We start from the raw sequence: 18,586 nt of genomic DNA, 5'->3' as shown, positions 1-18,586 counted from the left end.
CAGAGGGCAGCACGGCCGCAGCAGCGGGCCCCTGAGTTCCCAGGACAACCCAGGCCCTCCGGCGGAAGCGGCGGGACCCGAGGGCCGTCTGAGGCTGTAGTGGGCGTCACGGGCGTTTGCGCCGTGGAATTCGCGGTCGGCGCGACCACCTCTGCCCACCTCCTCAACACCCTGCTCTGGGCCGCCATGAAGGACTCGCTGGTGCTGCTGGCTCGCGTCCCGGCACACCCGGACTCCCGCTGCTGGTTCTTGGCCTGGAACCCCGCGGGAACCCTCCTGGCGTCATGCGGTGGTGACCGTAGAGTCCGCATCTGGGGCACGGAAGGTCAGTCCCGGCCCCGCTGGACGACCCCTGCTGCAGAGGGTTCAGCTTGCGCATAGTGTGGGTGCCGGGTTCAGGGAGTGCGCAGTCTTTGGGGCAAGCCGACCCGCAATGAGGTTACAGACCTGGGGGAAGGAGGGAAAAGCCACCTTCAAGTAAAACGTTTTCCACTCTAGGAAGACTTTTTGGGTGAAGGAGTCGGCAAGTATTGGAAGCAAAAACATCCATAGGTGGAAGTATTGAGGGAATTGTGATAGTTGCTGAGATCGGAAAAGGAGAGAAGGGTGTTAGGAATGTAGTCCCCAGAGCAATTTACGACACGATGTGAAGTTTTAAATTTTATCCTGAGGGAATTTGGGAACTGTTGACAGTTTTAAATCAGAAGGGGGACTCCTCTGATTTGTTTTAGATTCCTGCAGAGGAAGTAGTTAGTTACAGCTTTCAGGAAGTAGTTACAGCTTTCTGAAAGCCTGTATTGTTTTGTTTTTTTAAAGATTTTATTTATTTATTTGACAGGCAGAGATCACAAGTAGGCAGAGAGGCAGGCAGAGAGAGAGAGAGAGGTGGAAGCAGGCTCCCTGCTGAGCAAAGATCCCTATGCAGGGCTCAATCCCCTGGAATCATGACCCTGGGATCATGACCTGGGCCAAAGGCAGAGACTTGAACCCACTGAGCCACCCAGGCGCCCCTGAAAGCCTGTTGTTAAATACACCAATTAAGCCCAGCTTGGTAAGCCCAGTTTGGCTCCGGCTCCGGTAACAGTACTAACCCCCATTATCCAACAGCATTGATAGTGCTTCTGCACCTTCTTGTGCACCCAGCTCTAGAGCTTGACCTGTCATTTGCTTTTAGGTGAGAGCTGGATCTGCAAATCTGTCCTTTCTGAAGGCCACCAGCGCACTGTGCGGAAGGTGGCCTGGTCTCCATGTGGCAATTACCTGGCCTCCGCCAGTTTTGATGCTACCACTTGCATTTGGAAAAAGAACCAGGATGACTTTGAGGTAACCAGGCTGGATGGGAGCAGGATTGTTGTCCTTTTGCTCCCCATGGCTGGTTCAGGAACCTGAGCCAACCTGGGCTAGCTTGGCTTTACCTATGAAAAGAACACTAGAGGTCTTAGTTGCTTGATTCTTGTTTTTCTTCTGTTTTCGCAGTGTGTAACTACTCTGGAGGGCCATGAAAATGAGGTCAAGTCAGTGGCCTGGGCGCCTTCTGGCAACCTCCTTGCTACCTGCAGCCGAGATAAGAGTGTGTGGGTCTGGGAAGGTGAGTCTAGATCCTTCCAGATGTGGTTGGGAGCTAGTGAACAGACATCCCCCTCTGTGTCCCTGATAGAGTCAGCTCATGGGCTCTTTTCTCTTTCCCTCCCACAGTTGATGAAGAAGATGAGTATGAATGTGTCAGTGTCCTCAACTCTCATACACAGGATGTCAAACATGTGGTTTGGCACCCAAGCCAGGAGGTAAGAGTGAGGTGGAGTTTCTTGGTGGGAAGGGATTTTGGTGTGGAGGGTTGCACCCAGCCTTCCTCTGCTCTTCAGCCTCCACCTGAGGATCTCTATCTGTGACTGAAAGACATTATTAATCCCTTTCTAGAGACAGAGTGCTGGGACTGTCCTAGCTGGGAGAGGTCTTGGAACTCTAGGCACTTCCTGAACCATATAGACAAGTGCTGTGTTTCCCCCCTTTCCCCTCAGCTGTTAGCCTCTGCCAGCTATGATGACACAGTGAAGCTGTACCGGGAGGAAGAAGATGATTGGGTATGCTATGCCACTCTTGAAGGCCATGAATCCACTGTGTGGAGCTTAGCCTTTGACCCCAGTGGCCAGCGCTTGGCATCTTGCAGTGATGACCGTACTGTGCGTATCTGGCGCCAGTATCTACCGGACAATGAGCAAGGTGAGGGGCCAGTAAGAGAGCTAAAGGAGACTCCTGTCTCCTGAGGTTTATAGTGTACTAAGGGTCTAAGACACATAGGTGAATCATAGCAAATTGGAGTAGAGAGGAACATGTGGCACGAGAGGGATCCTGAGTGAGTCCTGGCAGAATCAGGGAAGGCTGTGTGGAAGAGGAGCCATTTCTCCCGAACTGGAAAATGTGTGTAAGATTTTAACACAAGAAGAATTTAATAAGAGAAGAGACTTCTGGTTGAGAACAGAACAGCATGAGCAAAGGCATTGAAGGTGCAAAAGCCTAGATTTACATCAGGCACTGTGATTCCTTTAGATGGAGCATAGGGTAAAAAGGATTTGGGGAGTGATAGGGTGGGTCGGGTGGCTGGTTGGGCTGGTTGGTGGCCTTAGAAGGCAGGCTAACTGGTCAGACTTAGTCTGCAACAGAAAGTTTTTAAAGAACAGGACCTTTCCTTCTCAGAATTCTGCTGTAAAAATCCCTGTCTGGCCACAGTATGTAAGGCAGATAAGTAAGGATAGGGACAGACGAACAAAAATGAGGCCTGGTGATTGAAGGTGGGGGTGAGGGAGGGCAGGTGAGGCAGGGCAGGTGAGGAGCTCTGCCCCCAAGGAGCCCAGGACACAGACATGTCTTAGGCTCAAGAGAAGTCTGTCGTGCAGGGGTGGCATGCAGCGGCTCTGACCCCAGCTGGAAATGTATCTGCACTTTGTCAGGCTTCCACTCCAGGACCATTTACGACGTTGCTTGGTAAGACCTCCATCCCCACACCCACCCATTTGGAGAGATTTTAGAGAAGACAAAAACCCCATGCTTCTCTCTACCACCTCTGGGAGTATGTGGACAGAGAGCAGCTACCCTCATTTCTTCCAATCCAGCAGACTATCTACCATGCTGGCCTAGGGCCAGCTGGCCTGAGGTTCATAGGAGCAGGGAACAGACTTAAGAGACCCAGGCCTGTAGCTACTTTTAAGTTGACAGGCTGTGAGGTCAGCACCAGCCTTGTGTTGGCGGGGGCGTGGGGGGGGGTAATCACACAGCCTCATAGATCCAGAAAGATTTATTCATTTATTCTTGAAATTGGATTCATGGCTGTGGAGTTTTTATGGTTTGGCAACACTGACTCTACCCTAATGGAGTCTAGGAAAGCCGTACCATTCATTATAGGAGAGTGGTCAGAGGGCAGTTCTGGCCCTAGGAATCCATCTGTAGGAAATAATCCTAAATGATGAAAATAGTTGATATGCATCTAAGCTTTTATATTAGCAAACGTTTGGCAATGACAAAGGTGACTTTAGGGGAAGTACGGTAAAATTCAGCAGCCTATTACTGTCTCAATAGTTAAGGATGACTTGGCGATAAGGGAAGCTGCTTGTGCTAAGTGACAGAAGTGCAGTTCAGAGTCACGGAGTTTGGGGGTTGACTGGGGAAATCTGAACTAGATGGCAGCCCTTGAAGAATGAGGAGGTGATATTTGTGTTAGGGAAGCTCTTCAATAACAGACTTTAAGTGGAGGCCTGCAGTTTGGGAAGAGCTGCGGGAAGACTGTAATGTCTTCTGCCTAATTTGCCAGGTTGGGGAGGGAGGAGCCACCTGCATACTCACGGGTGCACTTGTTCCTCCCAGGTGTCAGCTGACAGGGGCCCTGGCTACGGCTTGTGGCGATGATGCCATTCGTGTGTTCGAGGAGGATCCCAGCTCAGATCCACAGCAGCCCACCTTCTCCCTGACAGCCCACTTGCCTCAGGCCCATTCCCAGGATGTCAACTGTGTAGCCTGGAACCCTAAGGAGCAGGGGCTTCTGGCCTCCTGCAGTGATGACGGGGAAGTGGCCTTCTGGAAGTATCAGCGACCAGAAGGCATCTGAGCCACCCTGACTTTGGACAGAATCATGGTTCCCCAGAAAATGTCCTAAGACTTTCCCAGCCCTAAGAGGACCTGGAGGACCCTTGACCTTTGCCTAACTTGGCTCTCTTCCATTCAGACTTGGGGAGAAGTACAGAGCCACAGAACCACTCACTCATCCCCTTTGACATGGGGCCCTTGGTAAAGAGCTACAGAACAGCAGTGGGTTGTGGTTATGCCACAGGTTTTGCTTGCTTGAGGGCCCAGTGTTCAGTTTTGGGGGGTGAATATAGTATTTATAGTCACCCTACCTCTGTGTAGAAGGGGTACATCTTAGGCTTTTCAGAAATTGGAAGCTTTAGAGAAATAGGTCATCTGAATCCCAAGTCCTGTTTCATAAGGACATTCACAACTTAAAAGAATTCCATGGTGAGTCCTTTTCTGAAATAGGTCCTGCCTTCCTGGTTTCTGGGTAAATTCTTACATTTAAGACATTCAGTCAGTATTGGAAGGAAATTTTTTTAATGTAGGCTGGCTTAGAGTGAGACATGCTTCTGCTTTCCCTTAGAAACTTGTGTATCTTCTGTGCCAGCCATTACACTGTGGTGGCAACTGGAAATGCTGAAAAATAAATCTGGAAGGGTGTGAACCCTAAAAAAGAGGTAGTACTGGCTACAGGCATACATTCTCAATGGAGCTGAAAATCAGTCCTTGGGTGGGGGGCAAAAAAAAATCTGAGAGACCATCATTTGTGGCTCTCTAATGAACCTCCAGTATTAAATTTTCATGGTGGGGGCAAATAGAAAAAAGACATCTAATAAGGCTCATTTAGGGGCATGATAATGAAGAATGGTAGAGAATCACTCCTTAAGCTATCACTTCAGCCTCATTCAGGTTGTCTTCTGGAAGTCACTTCCATAATGGGTTTGGACTGGAGGACCTCCCCAAAGCTATAGCCTTCACCTGATTTTTTTTCCACTGAGATCACGACCTTAGATTTTGAAAAGACAGCTGAGGACAGTGTCTAGCGCAATGGCTGTCAGTGTGTGGTCCCGAGAGCCTTTCAGGGGACCTGTACAGTCAACTGTGGCAGGAGTCAAAGCAGTGGCACACCACTCTAGTGGTCAGTCATCACTGCCTTGCCCTCACAGTACAAACAGTGGCAACCTCACTTAGAAATGTCGGATAGAGCCAGTTAAAAATTGTATTAAATCTTGACCCCCGAGAACACAGCTAACGTGCCGATAGTGGGAAGCAGGATAAAGCCCTTCCGCTGCACACTGAAGTAAGGCCATCTCGACAAAAAGCCATTGTGCAAGCTGAACTGTCTTCCTGGCCCCTTCTTGAAGAAACTAGCAAATTCTGTTACGTGGACGTGGCTTATCTGGCAGATGTTTTCTGGGAAATGGATGGGAGTTAGCCTTTCACTTCAAGGGAAACTGGTGGTATTGCCAATGAAAAAACAAAGCTCTCAAGAAAAAAATTAAAATTTTTGAAAAGCTGTATTGCCACCTTGAGCCTGACATCTTCCCAACGCTTAAGACTCCTCTGAGGAGATTGGCGGTGTCAACGGATGTGATCCACATGACCAAATGTGTCATTTGGAAGATCTGCCTAAATCAGTGAACGAGCATTTTCCAAACGACTAATGCGCGATATTACAAAGTCTTTCATGGTTAAGAAACTCATTCAAAGTGTAAGACCAAATCAATAAAATCTTTTTAAAAAGTGGGTTGGGGGGGCCAGGTACCTGAGTCACTCAGTAGGTTAAGCGTCTGTTTTCTGCTCAGGCCCTGATCCCAGGGTCCTATGATGGAGCCCCGAATCTCGCTTGTTCAGCATGGAGCCTGCTTCTCCCTCTCCTGTCCCTCCCCCTGCCTGTGCTCTTTCTTTCAAATAAATAAAATCGTAAACAAAAGTTGTAAAACCAGTGGGATATTTTTGTTAAGATCTATTTTAGAGAGCAAGAGTTGAAGTGACAGGGAGAGAATCTAAAGCAGACCCCAGTGTGGAGCTCTACCGCATGACCCTGAGATCATGACCTGAGCTTACACCAAGTCAGATGTCTGAGTCACTCCACTACCCAAGCACCCCAAGACCAGTGGTTTTAACTGAGGCTTATTTGATGAGGTTTCAGATTCCGCACTGCCTTTAAAAAACTACCACTTGCAGTATAATATCAAATAGATAATCACCTGAAGAGGCTGTAATAACCCTTTTGTGGGGGTGTCTGCCTTTGGCTCCAGTCATGATCCCAGGATCCTGGGATCGAGCCCCGTGTTGGGCTCTCTGCTCAACGGGGAGCCTGCTTCTCCCTCTCCCTCTGACTACCACTCTGCCTACTTGTGCTGTCAAATAAATAAAAATCTCAAAATAAATAAAGCCCTTTTCTGACTTCATATCTGGGTAAAGACAGTTCTACTTCATTTCACTTCAATAAACAATACGCAAAATTATAGAAAGAGCTATGAAGATGTCTTCCATTAGAGTAGACCTGATCTAATGAGATTTGTAAAAATATAAAATGCAGTCTTCTCCCTGGATTTGTTTTAGAAGGTATTTTTCATTAAAAAAAAAAAAAAAAAAAAAAAAAAAAAAACTAAGTTACTGGAGCCCCTGGGTGGCTCAGTTGGTTAAGCATCTGCCTTTGGCTCAGGTCATGATCCCAGGGTCCTGGGATCAAGCCCCTATCGGGCTTCCGTGGAGAAGCTTGCTTCTCCCTCTCTCAAGTAAATAAAATCTTTTTAAAAAATTATTTTAAATGCATTGTTTTGTTTTAATCCTCAATATAGTAAACATCAATAGATATAACCAAGATGATAGAATATCTTTGGGGTTCTTAACTTTTTGTCATGTAAAGGTGTCCTGAGGTCCTATTACTTGAAAACTGCTGACCTAGAGAAACTACGCTTGAAAATTACCTCCTGATTTTATGCACATTTATTCCTAAGTAACAGAAGGCAAGAATGTGAAGAGCAAAATTTGTAAATCTAGACCAGAGAACTAGTTACCAAGACTGGGCCACACCCAGCTGGTGCATTTTAATACTGTTTCTGGTACTACCTTCTTATGGGAGGGGACACTACAGATCTTGAGACTCAAGTTCCGTGTTACTTCCTACAGTAGTGCTGATACCTGGGTAACAACAGAGGTGGGAGACAAGGGCATAAACCTGACAGCTATCTAACCTTGTTCCCTTCTCTGCACTGACTGGAAAGGCTGCAGGTGACAGCCCAACTAAAGAGCAGCCCTGTCCTCTAGAAGTATTCATTATAAGCAAGTTCAGTGGCTAAAAAAAATCCAAATGTTTTTGGCCAAGGGCCTTAGGTAGAGGAAGGAAACTTTAATTTGGAAATACTGCAAAGACAAATGGCTTCTCCAAGTTATTTGAGGAGACTGTCTGACAAACGGAACTACACAGAACATGCCTAAAAATGCTGTACATAGTTTCTGCTGGACAGTGACAGGACACCTGTGGACACTGGATCCAAAGTTGAGATGGCAAAGCAGTAAGAAGGCCAAGTAAGAGGCCAGGGACAGCACCTGCCCTGGCTGGCCAGATCTCACAACAACAGACCTGGTCCCCATGGAACTGTACATGTTCCTGATTCAGGTGCAATTCTCTCGTCTTTTTAAGAGTAAGTGCCTCTGGACTCAGTCCGAGTCACTGTCTGTCTCCGCCTCCTTCACGTCCACACTGAATTTGTATTCCTGGTCACATCCCATGTACGCATCGCTCATGAAATACAGGGTGTAGTTGTGGGCACCAGTGGCTGGGGCCACAAAGTCAAGCTTCACCTAGAGAGAGCAGGCAGAAACCAGGGTGAGCACAGACACACAGGAGGAACCTCACCCTGACCCCATCTCAGATCAAATGCTGGGGTCAGTGTTCACTCACCTTGGCCTTCTGCTGCAGGGTCAGCCTCTTGATGGAGATGAGGCTATTGGACTTGGCATCACCGATCACCACCCACCAGCCCTCTTCACGTTTCTGCAGTGACCAAAAGCCAAGAATTTCAGCATATAGAACTTGAGGGCCATGAGACCACAAGAATGGTTATAAAAGTAGGAAAACAAAAACCAGATAGAAAGCTTTCTAAAAATTTCCTCCTGGAGGCGCCTGGGCGGCTCCATCAGTTCGGTGGCCAACTCTGAACTGCAGCTCCAGTCATGATCTCAGGGTCCTGGGATTGAGACCATCTATTGGGCGCCTCACTCAGCAGGCATTCTGCCTGAGATTCTTTCTCCCCCTCTCCCTCTGTCTCCCCACACCCACCCCGGCCAGCGCACGCGCTCTCTCTAAAATACATAAATAAGGGGCGCCTGGGTGGCTCAGTCAGTTAAGCGTTTGCCTCCCGCTCGGGTCATGATCCTGGGGTCCTGGGATCAAACTCCACACTGGCCACCCTGCTCAGCGAGGAGTCTGCCTCTCCCTCTCCCTTTGCACCTCCCCTTCACTCATGCTCATGCTCTCTCAAAATAACATCTTTTTTAAAAAAATAAAATACATAAATCTTTTAAAATGAAATAAAATTTCCCCCCGAAAGACAATCTGGTACAATTAAGATTTCGAAGCTGTCAAAAAGGTAGCTCAAATGAACTCTGTTTTTAAGTAGATGAACTCACTGTTGGTTCTAGCTCATTTCCTTAATTATTTCAAAATACCCTCTCCTGACATTCAGTGCTTGCCAATGAATCCAAAATTCCACTATCAGAGATCTAGTCTTTGAGGCCTGGCAGCAGAGTTCCTCCGAGACCCTTTTAGGTTCAAAGCACTTACGTCAGATAAGCGAAACACGCTGACGCAGAGATGAGCTGGCCTGTGGACAGGACCCAGAGCAGGCCATCCCTGTCAGAAAGCCCAAGTATTCTGGTTCAAAGAGCTCCTTCCCCCGAGCCTATTAAACCACTAGTTTATAAAATGAAACGTTACACTGTATCTGGTTTCTGCTTTCAGTCTTCAATTATTTTCTCATATAAGGGATGAGATTTTCTTTCTGGTGGTAAAGAACCAAGCAACCAGATGCAGAGTGAAATAGCAGTGAGAGAGAGAAGAAATATCAACTAGAAAAGCCCTGATGTCTTTAACAATGACCAGTCACCTGAATTGTCTTCAAGCAAAAAACAACAAAACCACCCATGGCCCCATTCTCGGCCTTGGGGCTCGTCATTACCCTAAATTGCCCTCCCCAACTGACAACTTACCATTGAACTCTGAACACTAGCTAAAGTTCAAGGCCTCTGGAAGAAACTGCATACTTCTACTAAAAAAATGACAGTCCATGGGGCGCTTGGGTGGCTTAGATGGTTGGGTGTCTGCCTTCTACTCAGGCTGTGACCTCTGGGTCCTGGGATCGAGCCCCACATCAGGCTCCTGACTCAGCAGGGACGTCTGCTTTTCCCTCTACTTCTCACCCCTATTCATGTTCTCTCTTGCTCTCTCAAATGAATAAAAATATATATATTTTTTTTAAAGGGAGTTCATTTGAGGCTCTTTTTGACGGTTTTAATTAAAATCTTAGTTATAACAAACTTTCAGGAGAAAATTTCAGGAAGCTTTCTATCTGGTTTTTACTCCTGTCCAGCTATCAGGACCCACCTGTGGAAAGAGAGGCGCGATCACGGGGCCCGTGACTTCCTCCTCACGCTCCAATTGCACCAGCACCACCACCGGCCCGCCACTGTGGGGAAGAACAGGGCAGCTCATCAGCGCCGCGGCAGGGGGGTCGGGGTGCGCCGCCACGCCGAGCACAGCAGGGACCCCGGGGCAGGGCACGTGGCTGGACCGGACTCACCTGCGGATGCTGTCCTTCTCCACCACCTCGTAAGAAAGCTCAATGTTCGGGTAGCGGTTGCAGAAGCGGGCCACGTCCGCGATCTGGCTGTCCGAGAGCTGAAGGAGCGCGTTGCGTTCTTCATCTTCCATCTCCATGATGTCAAAAACGCTCTCCACGCCCTGCAGCGGGGATCCGGAGGTCAAGGGAGGAGAACACATACTAACAGCAAATGAAACTTGGCTCCAGACAGCTGCTAGTTTTACTTCCTGTGCTATCAGATCATCTAAAGACACAGCTTAAGAAAGAACACACCCACAACTGCACAGCCATTAGGCTCTCTAGTAACTTAGTATGCAACACCCTCAGAAAAACTCGGAGAAACTCCAACCACCCCCTACCGTGACTCACCGCCCACAACCCCTTCAACTGCCCCCACCTCCCAGACCACCTGGCTCAGCCATGCAACCGTCCAGGTCCAGACCCAGCTCACCTTGTCTGTGCAACGTTTAATATGCTCTGAGGTGAAGTGTGGCAGCTGTTTCAGGTAGGAGTCCTTGGACCACATGGCCTGGGTGACCATCTGGGCCAGCTCCATAGCTGCCAGGGCAGGGCTGAGCCACCCATTGCTGGAAAGGACATCCACACAGGCCTGGATGAGCCGGATTGCCTAAATGGGGAGAGGAGCGGAGGAGAAGACAGGCTTGGAACGGCTCCTTCGCAGGCCAGCCCGGGCCCCTCCATTCCACACCCATACCTGCGCCCACCCCTACCTTGCTGAGGATCTCCTCTGTATCCGACTGCAGCTCAGCACTCAGCTGCATGCGGGACAGGTGAGCTTGCAGGAGCAGGTTGGTCTTAACGTGCGGGTCATTGAACTTCGGGTTATTCAGCTTGTGGGGGACCTTCTGAGCCAACTGGAAGGCGAAGAAAAACAGCTAGTGATGAACTCATGACCCTGCCCAAGGACAGCTCTCGGGCCCGATGTACCACCTGCCCAGGCTCACAACCCTTCAATAACAGAGAAGTGTGGGGGCGCCTGGGTGGCTCAGTGGGTTAAGCCTCTGCCTTTGGTTCAGGTCTCATCTCAGGGTCCTGGGATCGAGCCCCGCAATGGGCTCTCTGCTCAGCAGGGAGCCTGCTTCCCACCCAACCGCCTCTCTGCCTGCTTGTGATCTGTCAAATAAACAAATAAAATCTTTAAAAACAAAACAAAAGAGAAATGTGGGTGATGGACGTGTTGGGGTTTTCTGGTGGTGACAAGGACACCATGTGCCCTGGGCACAGAGGCCAAGTGTCAATTTCAAAGACATTGTCCTGAATCCAAGAGGTCCTCACCTGCCGCAGGAGGTTATCTTCATGGTGCCGGATAGGAATGTTCTCATACTCTGCCGCATTGGAGATGATCTCAATAAGCCCTCGCACCTTGGTTTTGGCATTCAGGGACATGCTGAAGAGCTCTGACAGCCAAGGATGCAGAGAAAGGGGAGGAGTCAGAAAAAGAGGCGACCCTACCCCTGGCACTACCCTACAATCCATCCCTCCAACGAGCACACAGGGCACTCAAAGACCCGGGCTCGCTCATCCCAGTGGGCTACAGGCCCCTGCAGGGGACGTCTTTGCCTCAGACTCCATGGACAGCAGCCCCTGCCAGCCCCTCACCAATGGTGGTATAGTTGATGTAATAGTAAGCAGCGATCATGCCCAGGTTCAGGGGTGCCACATCCATCTCGTCCTCAATGCTGATACACTTGGACTGCTCAAGGTCACTCAGGGTCTGCTCCACAAGCTCGGACAAGTGGTCAGACAGGTGACGATGGGAGATGCCTGCGAAGGTGAGAGAAGCAGGGAGTCACCGGGAGATGGCCAGCAAGGGCTGGGAGAAGCACAAAAGGACACTGTGCCTGCCCCCGAGTCTACTGACCCTGCAGGTTGTAGTAATTGGGGTTCTGGGTCATGCGGCGATATAGAAAGGTCCAGGTCAGGTAGTCCACAGCGTCCTGCTTGTTCTCTATGGTCTTGGTGACAATCTCGGCATTGAAGTGGTCATGCATACAGTGGTCCAGGTGCGACTCCACTGGTAATGGTTCATATAAGAACTTTTTGAAGAAATCCTGTGGATTAGAAAAGGAAAGATAGTAATAAAGTGTCAGTGACAACAAGGTCACAAAGGAGGGCCGAGGGCAAATCGACAGGGAATAGCCTTTGTGTGACGGACACAGCTAATTCAACAATGGAAGAAATCACCGCACCGTCAGGGTGATCGGAGTCTGCAGCTGGCACGTCGGTGTGCGCGTGGAATGGTGGGTGTGGGCGCCTATTCCCGCCCGCATCCCTGGTTAGTCTTACAGTGGGAACAGGGATCGAGCGAGTCATGCAGGCCTAACAGTACAAGAAGAACCAACCAGAAAGTAAAAACCTCAACACGTGTTGTCAACAGCAGCAGCAAAAACAAAGGGCTACAAGATTCCATGTGGCTGAGAGGCTTATTACAAAAGCAATGTGGAAAATAAAAGAAACAGAAGTTGACAGGAAAGAATGTAAATGAGGAAAGACACCTATTTAAGAATCTACTCTGAGGCCCAGGATCTCACGAGGCTGCCTGAGGCCGGGACTGACCTTTTTGGAGCCCTGGCACATGATAACACAGCGCCCCTCGTCATCCTGCAAAGGGCGGTTGGCGTGCCCCACCATCTGAAGCACGTCGTAGATGGGGTAATCCACATACCTGGCAAGAGGAGAGAGGAAAGGCGACAAAGGTACGTCAACACGGAGACCACACGCAGGGGACTCTGGCTCCCCCGATGTCAAAGAATAAGTGCAACAGTAGCAAATTACAGCTAATCCCTGTGGTTAGGACTACTTGTGCTCAGGTCCTAGTGTCACTTGTTTGTCTCTAGGTCACTGCTGTTTTCCAGCGTGAGAGTTCGGACTTTGCTGTTCATGGTCCCTGAACCAAAGCTACAAACCCAGCAAATGCCAAAAGCAAGTAACTCCCTAATAAAGGATCAAATATGTAAGTCAAGCTTTCAAACAGCTGCATGTCATGAGTTAGTAAGTCACCTGACTAAAATCTAAATCTAGAAGGAATTTTAGACATTAAGATAAACCATAAATAACATTCACTTCAGGAAAAAAAAATCTACATTTTGAGAAAAATTATTAAGAATTAAATCATTCAAACGTCTTCTAAGAAAAAACAAACCTTTGCCTTCTTGTAACCACAAAGGTGTGTGACTTGAACCATGTCACTTTCCCAATCTATAAAATAGACTACCTAGTCTCTAGCTCGAACTCCGTTTCTCCAACTTGCTGAAATACAACAGATGGACAACAGAACCAAAAGTGAGCGTAGGCCCTGAGACTAAAAACTCTGGGACACCTGGCTATGGGGGAATCTCTGCTGTTTATCTTCCTAACCCATTTCCTTCCTAAGCCCTGGATCTGCAGCTATTATGTTCCCTTCAGGAGGAAGGTTCCCATTAACAGAGCATGGCGAGACTCACGCGTGGATCTTGCCATTGTAGTACTGGGTGTCCATGATGATCACCAGGTGGGCAGCCACATTCATGCCCCAGCAGAGACTCCGAGAAGCTACCACCACCTGGATGGCCCCTGAGGCAGAGGGGAGAAGACGCCTGAGTGCAGGGCTCCCTGGGGGGCTTCGTCTCCTGCGCAGGTAGGGGCTTCTCCTGTGCTCCGTTTCAGAACTCACAGCAAAACTTGCCGGGAAGGAGCCCTAATAATAACTAAGGGCTGACACAATTCTCCAAGAGGTGGCCCATGCTGCTGTTGCCTAGCTCAGAAGACCAGCCTACAGGAAACGGGGTCATCCTGGAACGGAATCCCAAACCCAGGGAAAGCGAGGCCTAGCCATCTGCCTGACACACTGGCCTTGCTGACTGGAAAGGGTTAACGCCACCTCAGTCATGGACTGGCTTTGTATGTGGAAGCAATACTGAGCTGTGAGTGACAGGATCAAGCACCAGAGAGTGCCACCGACTGTGGCAGGAGCATCTCCACCGCAGCTCCACTGAACAGTGTCAGAGTGAGAACGCTCTGCGTGACATGCCACAAGTCAGCAAGGGACAGCAGCCCCCAGACCACACCAAAGGAGATTCATGTTCTAGCATTTACTACACCTCTAAGGCCTAACAACCTTGGCGAGTGTGTGGTATCCATGGAAAACCAGGTCTACTGGTCAAAGGTCCTGTTCTAGAAAACCCAGTTCTTAATACCACCTTACGTGCCTGCCTGTTTTCTCATCTAGCATGCAGGCACGATATTCTACCCATATCACAAGGCCCCTGAGACAATCGAATGAGATAATAGATAAAAGAATCAGAAAAGTATTTTGAAGGTGATTAGCATGCTGAAAGTATCACCCGCATCGTAAAGGTGCGTGCCCACAGCTTGCGATACACCCTTAGAACCTCCCTCTGGGCCACAAGACTTTTTCTCACCTGAGCTGAAAAGCTGTTCCACCAGGCGTCGCTCCATGGGGCTGAGCCCCTCGTGCAGGTAGCCCACCCCATTTAACAGTGTTTCCTTGAGCGTGCTGTCACTTAGCTTCTCCAGGTATGGGATCAGATCCTTCTCAGTGCAGTGCAAGAACCTAGGGGGCACGGGCACGGATTCAGCTCAGAGTGCTTCAAGTCCCTGGCAAGACCCTTCCAACTGTGCTGCTGGCCAGCCCCTAGTCTGAAGGGGGCTAACCGCCACCCTCATCAACACAGCGCCCTTCAGGGTGAGCCCACCACAGTGGCCCAACACCCCCACCCCATCCCACCCCATCCCACCTCTGCCGCTGGATATCTGCGGCACATGTGGTGAGGATGTCGATGGCAGTGAGGCGGGTCTGCTTTCGGGACGGAACAAAAACAATGACCGGCTTCTTGGGAGAGTGCTTGGTGATGGCATGGTACACGGGCTTGGCCATGGACAGCAGGCGAGTTTGTGTGTGGCTGATGTTGAAGCCCTGGAGACGGAAGGAAACAGAATTCGGAGCTGGTCCTCTGACTGGAGGTCACGGAGGAGTGGGGAGAGCAGCGAGGGCAAGGAGGCGGGGAGGGCAGACCCTACCTGGATGTGCAGCTCCAAGGGCACGGGGCGCACATTCGGGTGGAAGTTGAAAGTGGAGGTGGCGCTGCACCCCAGCCAGTGGGCCACGTCCTTAGCGTTCGAGAGCGAGGAGCTAAGGGCCACAATGCGAATGGGCCGCTCAATCTGGGAGGAGATGTAGCGCATCCGGGAGCAGATCACTTCTAAGACAGGCTGGGACACAGAGAGGGAGTCACTACAGGCCCAGGCACCCTGTCCCCAGCCTTTCCGTACAGCCCAACCACCACGAAATGATTGCCTATCTCCTCCTTCTAATCTGGACGGCTCCTACCTTTGGTTCCACCTCCTCCGTGGCACCCAATCTCCACTAAGCAATGCTCTTTTCCCAGAGTACTACCAAAAAAGTCCCACACTGTCCCTTTGGAATGAAGTGACAAGCAGAATCTTCTTGGTAGAAGCACCTAGTCTCTGGCCTCAGACCCAAAGGTAAGTCCCGATGCCAAGGCCACTCAGCCCATCACAACCGCTCTCCTGTGCTTCAAAGTCAAGCCGTACCCCATTCTCGCCCCCAATAAGGTGGACTTCATCCACCACGAAGAGGTTGATGTTCTGGACATTCTTGCGCTGCTTCCACCGCCGGGACAGTATGTCCCACTTCTCTGGGGTGCTGATGATGATGTTGCCCTTGCCCAAAAGCTTCAGGTCTGTGCTAGTCTCCCCCGTCAGGAGCACCACCTTCTTGTTGAGCCTGTCCTGGAACTTCTCATACCAGTCCATGTAAACCTGGCATGCAAGGAAAGGGAAGCGCTGAAAACATCAGGCCAGGCGTCGTTTCATTTTTAACGAGAAAAGCCCTAGAAGCCAAACAGACGTGATCTGTGCATCTCAAATTACTTTATAAGCCCACATCAACCTTGAAGGGATGGCAGTGTCTTCCTTCGGTACACACACCGAGGACATCGACAAAAGAGAAGAGTCTTGCCACAACGACCCTGTAAATTTCAAGGGCTTCAGGAATTCTGATCTGGGCTCAGACGAAAGCAGCTTCCGGGCAAGCGCACCCGGGACACACCACCACACCACGCACCTGCTCCGCCAAAGCCTCCATGGGCGTGATGTAGACACAGCGCCCCTCCGAGTTCTGCAGCAGCATCCGCAGGATGGCAAACTCTGCACAGATGGTCTTCCCGCTGCCCGTGGGGGCCCCCACAAACACGTTATCGTCACTGTTGTACACGGTGTTGAACACTGGAGGCCAGCAGAACAGCGGAGAGAACATGGAGAAGAGGAGAGACTCAGACCGCTCCTCAGAACAGAGGCCAACAGAAGAAACTCAACCAGCCAGACCACCCTCAGGTGCCACCATGAAGGGGCTGCCATTGGGGCCTCTACCTGCAGTCAGCCCACTACATCCCCCCACATCCTTCCCCTCACACGCAGGTAGCACAGGAAGAGCGCGGACCACGAGTCTGGGCAGCATGGAGATTTGCAGGATGGCAGAACCCTGTGCTTGTCTGCCGGTCCTCTCAGGGCCCGCTCAGGGCCCAGGATGCAGAACAGAGAGGAACTGGCTGCTTTTCTCTGCCCCTCCAACACTCTCCTCTGGTCCCTAGAAACGGTCTGCTAAAGAACAAGGAAAAGCCTACGTCCCAGCATTAAGGCTGGTTAAAGTCCAAGTTCTGTTTATCAGCTGGTTCAGCGGAGGGGGCCTCTCCCTGCCGAGTTTCCTCATCTGCACAACAGCTACGAACAGTATTGTCACCAACAGAAAACCCCTCATGGGATCGGTGGGAGGCACGGAGAAGAAAACACCCAGAGGTACTCAGCCAAAAGGACTTAGGAAACAGGGCACGCTCTGTGACCATGGCTGTTGTCGAAAACAATGAGGGGAAGGAGGCTTCCGTCAAGGCCGCACACATGGACCCAGCTGCCTGAGAAACAACAGTGCACCACGGGAGGCCTTGTTCTACACACTCTGCCCAGTGACACGTGCAGAAAAGCAAAGGAAATCTAGCTGTGACCAAGGACTGAGAAGGGAAAAAGCCCCGGGGTGTTCCCACGGTTGGCTCTGCGGAGCTGTCTCCCCGAGCACCCTCCTGCCCTTCCTGCCACAGAAGTCTCTAGGGGACCTTAAAAGGCTCCCAAAGGAAATGACCTCCTGGGGATGGAAACGCCTACCTTGGGTCTGGATGGGGTTGAAGAAAGGAAATTTATCCTGGTAAAGGCTCTCGAAGGCGCTGTTTCTAAGGGCAGACACAGGCAAGGGCTGCAGGTCTAGAAGCTCGGTTGGAGGTGGGTACTTCTCTGGTAGGATCAGGTGCCGGAAGGAGACAGGCAGCTGGGTCTCACAAGCTGCCACAACAGAAACAGGATGGGTCACGGGCAGTCCTCCCTTTACTAATGGCCCCTCGGAGCCCCTCCATGCACACTGGAAACCCCAAGGCAACAGCTAGTCAGCAGCTAGCATCGCTCTGACCCCACAGAGTCCAGTCCAACAGGAAGGGCAAGACAGTCTCACAATTCCCCCAGGAGAGCTGCCCCCATGGGAACATGTAGACACACACTCACAGAGCCAGCGGTCAGACACCACTCGGATGAAGTACTGAGGGGGCAGCGGTTCAAAGACAGGTACGAAGAACGTGATGAGGTGCTCGTCCTGGGCATACTTGGCCTTGAGCAGAAAATACTCATGGTGGAGTATCACCTCACTGTCCACATCCTCCACCAGAATCCAGAAGGCCTCCGACGACCCGTGAACCTGCCAACGCAAGCACAGGTGAGAGAATGTGAGCCCGCGTGGACTCCTGGCTCCAGGCCAGCTCTCCTTGGGAGCATCTTATCTGCAAGCAGGCCCTCCCTGGGCAAGGCCGCACCTTCTCGTCCCACTGGAAGTCGGGCGTGATGGTCAGCTCCACTTTCAGCGTGGAGCGTGTGATAGGCTGCAGGTGCACCGACAACTCCAACTTGGGGAAGAGGTGGACATACTTGTGGATGGTCTTCCCCATCTTTGGCATGCGGATGAGCTCCCCTAGGAGGACAGGAGCTTATGGGGGCTGCAGCCAGCCTGCCACGCAGGAGCTGCAAACTGGGCCCTGAGGGCAAGGGGCACATTCCACTCTGGGGTGCAGACTCCTCCCCCCACTCTCGGTGCAGCCCAGAGGATTCGAAGGCCCAAGACCAAGAGCTGGCCTTGTTACTTCAGTGCGCGGTGGGAAGTGAACGCAGGACAACAGGGCACCAGCCTTGGAACTGGGAAGGAAGAAGGAGCAGAAAGATGTCGGAGCCACAAGGACAAAGAGGAGAGCTTCCCACACACCTATCTCATTATGATTCAGGTCATAGAGACGCTCAAAGGGGAAGTTTTTCTTCTCGATCTTCTTCACTACTTCCTCAGGGAGTTTCCGGAACTGGCGCAGAGGACACATGGACTGCCACCTGGCCGGGAAGGAAGGCATCCAGAACTGCACCGGCAACGACACTTGAAAGCCATCACTGCCCACCCCTTTCCATCTACCCAGGCTCCACCCAAGGAGCCTTCCCTTTCTCAACTGCTACCCAGTGCAAGTCCCACTTCACTAGTGAAGGCTGGAGAGAGCACACTCTCAGGCTTCCCCACCGCCCCTTAGCCCAGGGACCTTCACTCGCGGTGACCAGCTCCCAGCCCCCTGGCCCCT

The 18,586-nt window shown here is 50.9% G+C and overlaps 2 protein-coding genes across 2 annotated transcripts in view; one reads left to right on the top strand and one right to left on the bottom strand.

Moving 5' to 3' along the window:
* Positions 1-66: 66 nt before the first annotated feature.
* Positions 67-4,732, top strand: CIAO1 (cytosolic iron-sulfur assembly component 1). Its single transcript, XM_032843844.1, has 7 exons — positions 67-325; positions 1,175-1,323; positions 1,477-1,588; positions 1,696-1,784; positions 2,019-2,220; positions 2,895-2,982; positions 3,859-4,732. Exons 1-7 carry the CDS (start codon positions 187-189, stop codon positions 4,097-4,099), a joined length of 1,020 nt encoding a protein of 339 aa, XP_032699735.1. The 5' UTR covers positions 67-186; the 3' UTR covers positions 4,100-4,732.
* A 2,652-nt stretch (positions 4,733-7,384) lies between these two features.
* The window catches only part of SNRNP200 (small nuclear ribonucleoprotein U5 subunit 200), a 29,054-nt gene continuing 17,852 nt past the window's right edge, over positions 7,385-18,586 (bottom strand). The window contains exons 26-45 of the mRNA XM_032843929.1: positions 18,229-18,347; positions 17,786-17,940; positions 17,481-17,670; positions 17,091-17,264; positions 16,000-16,160; positions 15,468-15,695; positions 14,934-15,125; positions 14,651-14,829; positions 14,315-14,466; positions 13,358-13,466; positions 12,471-12,579; positions 11,776-11,965; positions 11,514-11,678; positions 11,190-11,311; positions 10,625-10,768; positions 10,345-10,521; positions 9,873-10,033; positions 9,677-9,758; positions 7,976-8,068; positions 7,385-7,875 (exon numbers count right to left, since the gene is read on the bottom strand). Of these exons, the coding sequence (XP_032699820.1) occupies positions 7,732-7,875; positions 7,976-8,068; positions 9,677-9,758; positions 9,873-10,033; positions 10,345-10,521; positions 10,625-10,768; positions 11,190-11,311; positions 11,514-11,678; positions 11,776-11,965; positions 12,471-12,579; positions 13,358-13,466; positions 14,315-14,466; positions 14,651-14,829; positions 14,934-15,125; positions 15,468-15,695; positions 16,000-16,160; positions 17,091-17,264; positions 17,481-17,670; positions 17,786-17,940; positions 18,229-18,347 (3,046 nt within the window). The 3' untranslated portion in view covers positions 7,385-7,731. The remainder of the gene's footprint in view (positions 7,876-7,975; positions 8,069-9,676; positions 9,759-9,872; positions 10,034-10,344; positions 10,522-10,624; positions 10,769-11,189; positions 11,312-11,513; positions 11,679-11,775; positions 11,966-12,470; positions 12,580-13,357; positions 13,467-14,314; positions 14,467-14,650; positions 14,830-14,933; positions 15,126-15,467; positions 15,696-15,999; positions 16,161-17,090; positions 17,265-17,480; positions 17,671-17,785; positions 17,941-18,228; positions 18,348-18,586) is intronic.

The sequence above is a fragment of the Lontra canadensis genome, unplaced genomic scaffold (assembly GCF_010015895.1).
Source record: "Lontra canadensis isolate GAN:19392208 unplaced genomic scaffold, GSC_riverotter_1.0 scaffold144, whole genome shotgun sequence".
Classification (NCBI taxonomy): Eukaryota; Metazoa; Chordata; class Mammalia; order Carnivora; family Mustelidae; genus Lontra; species Lontra canadensis.
This window is presented reverse-complemented; position numbering and strand designations above follow the sequence as displayed.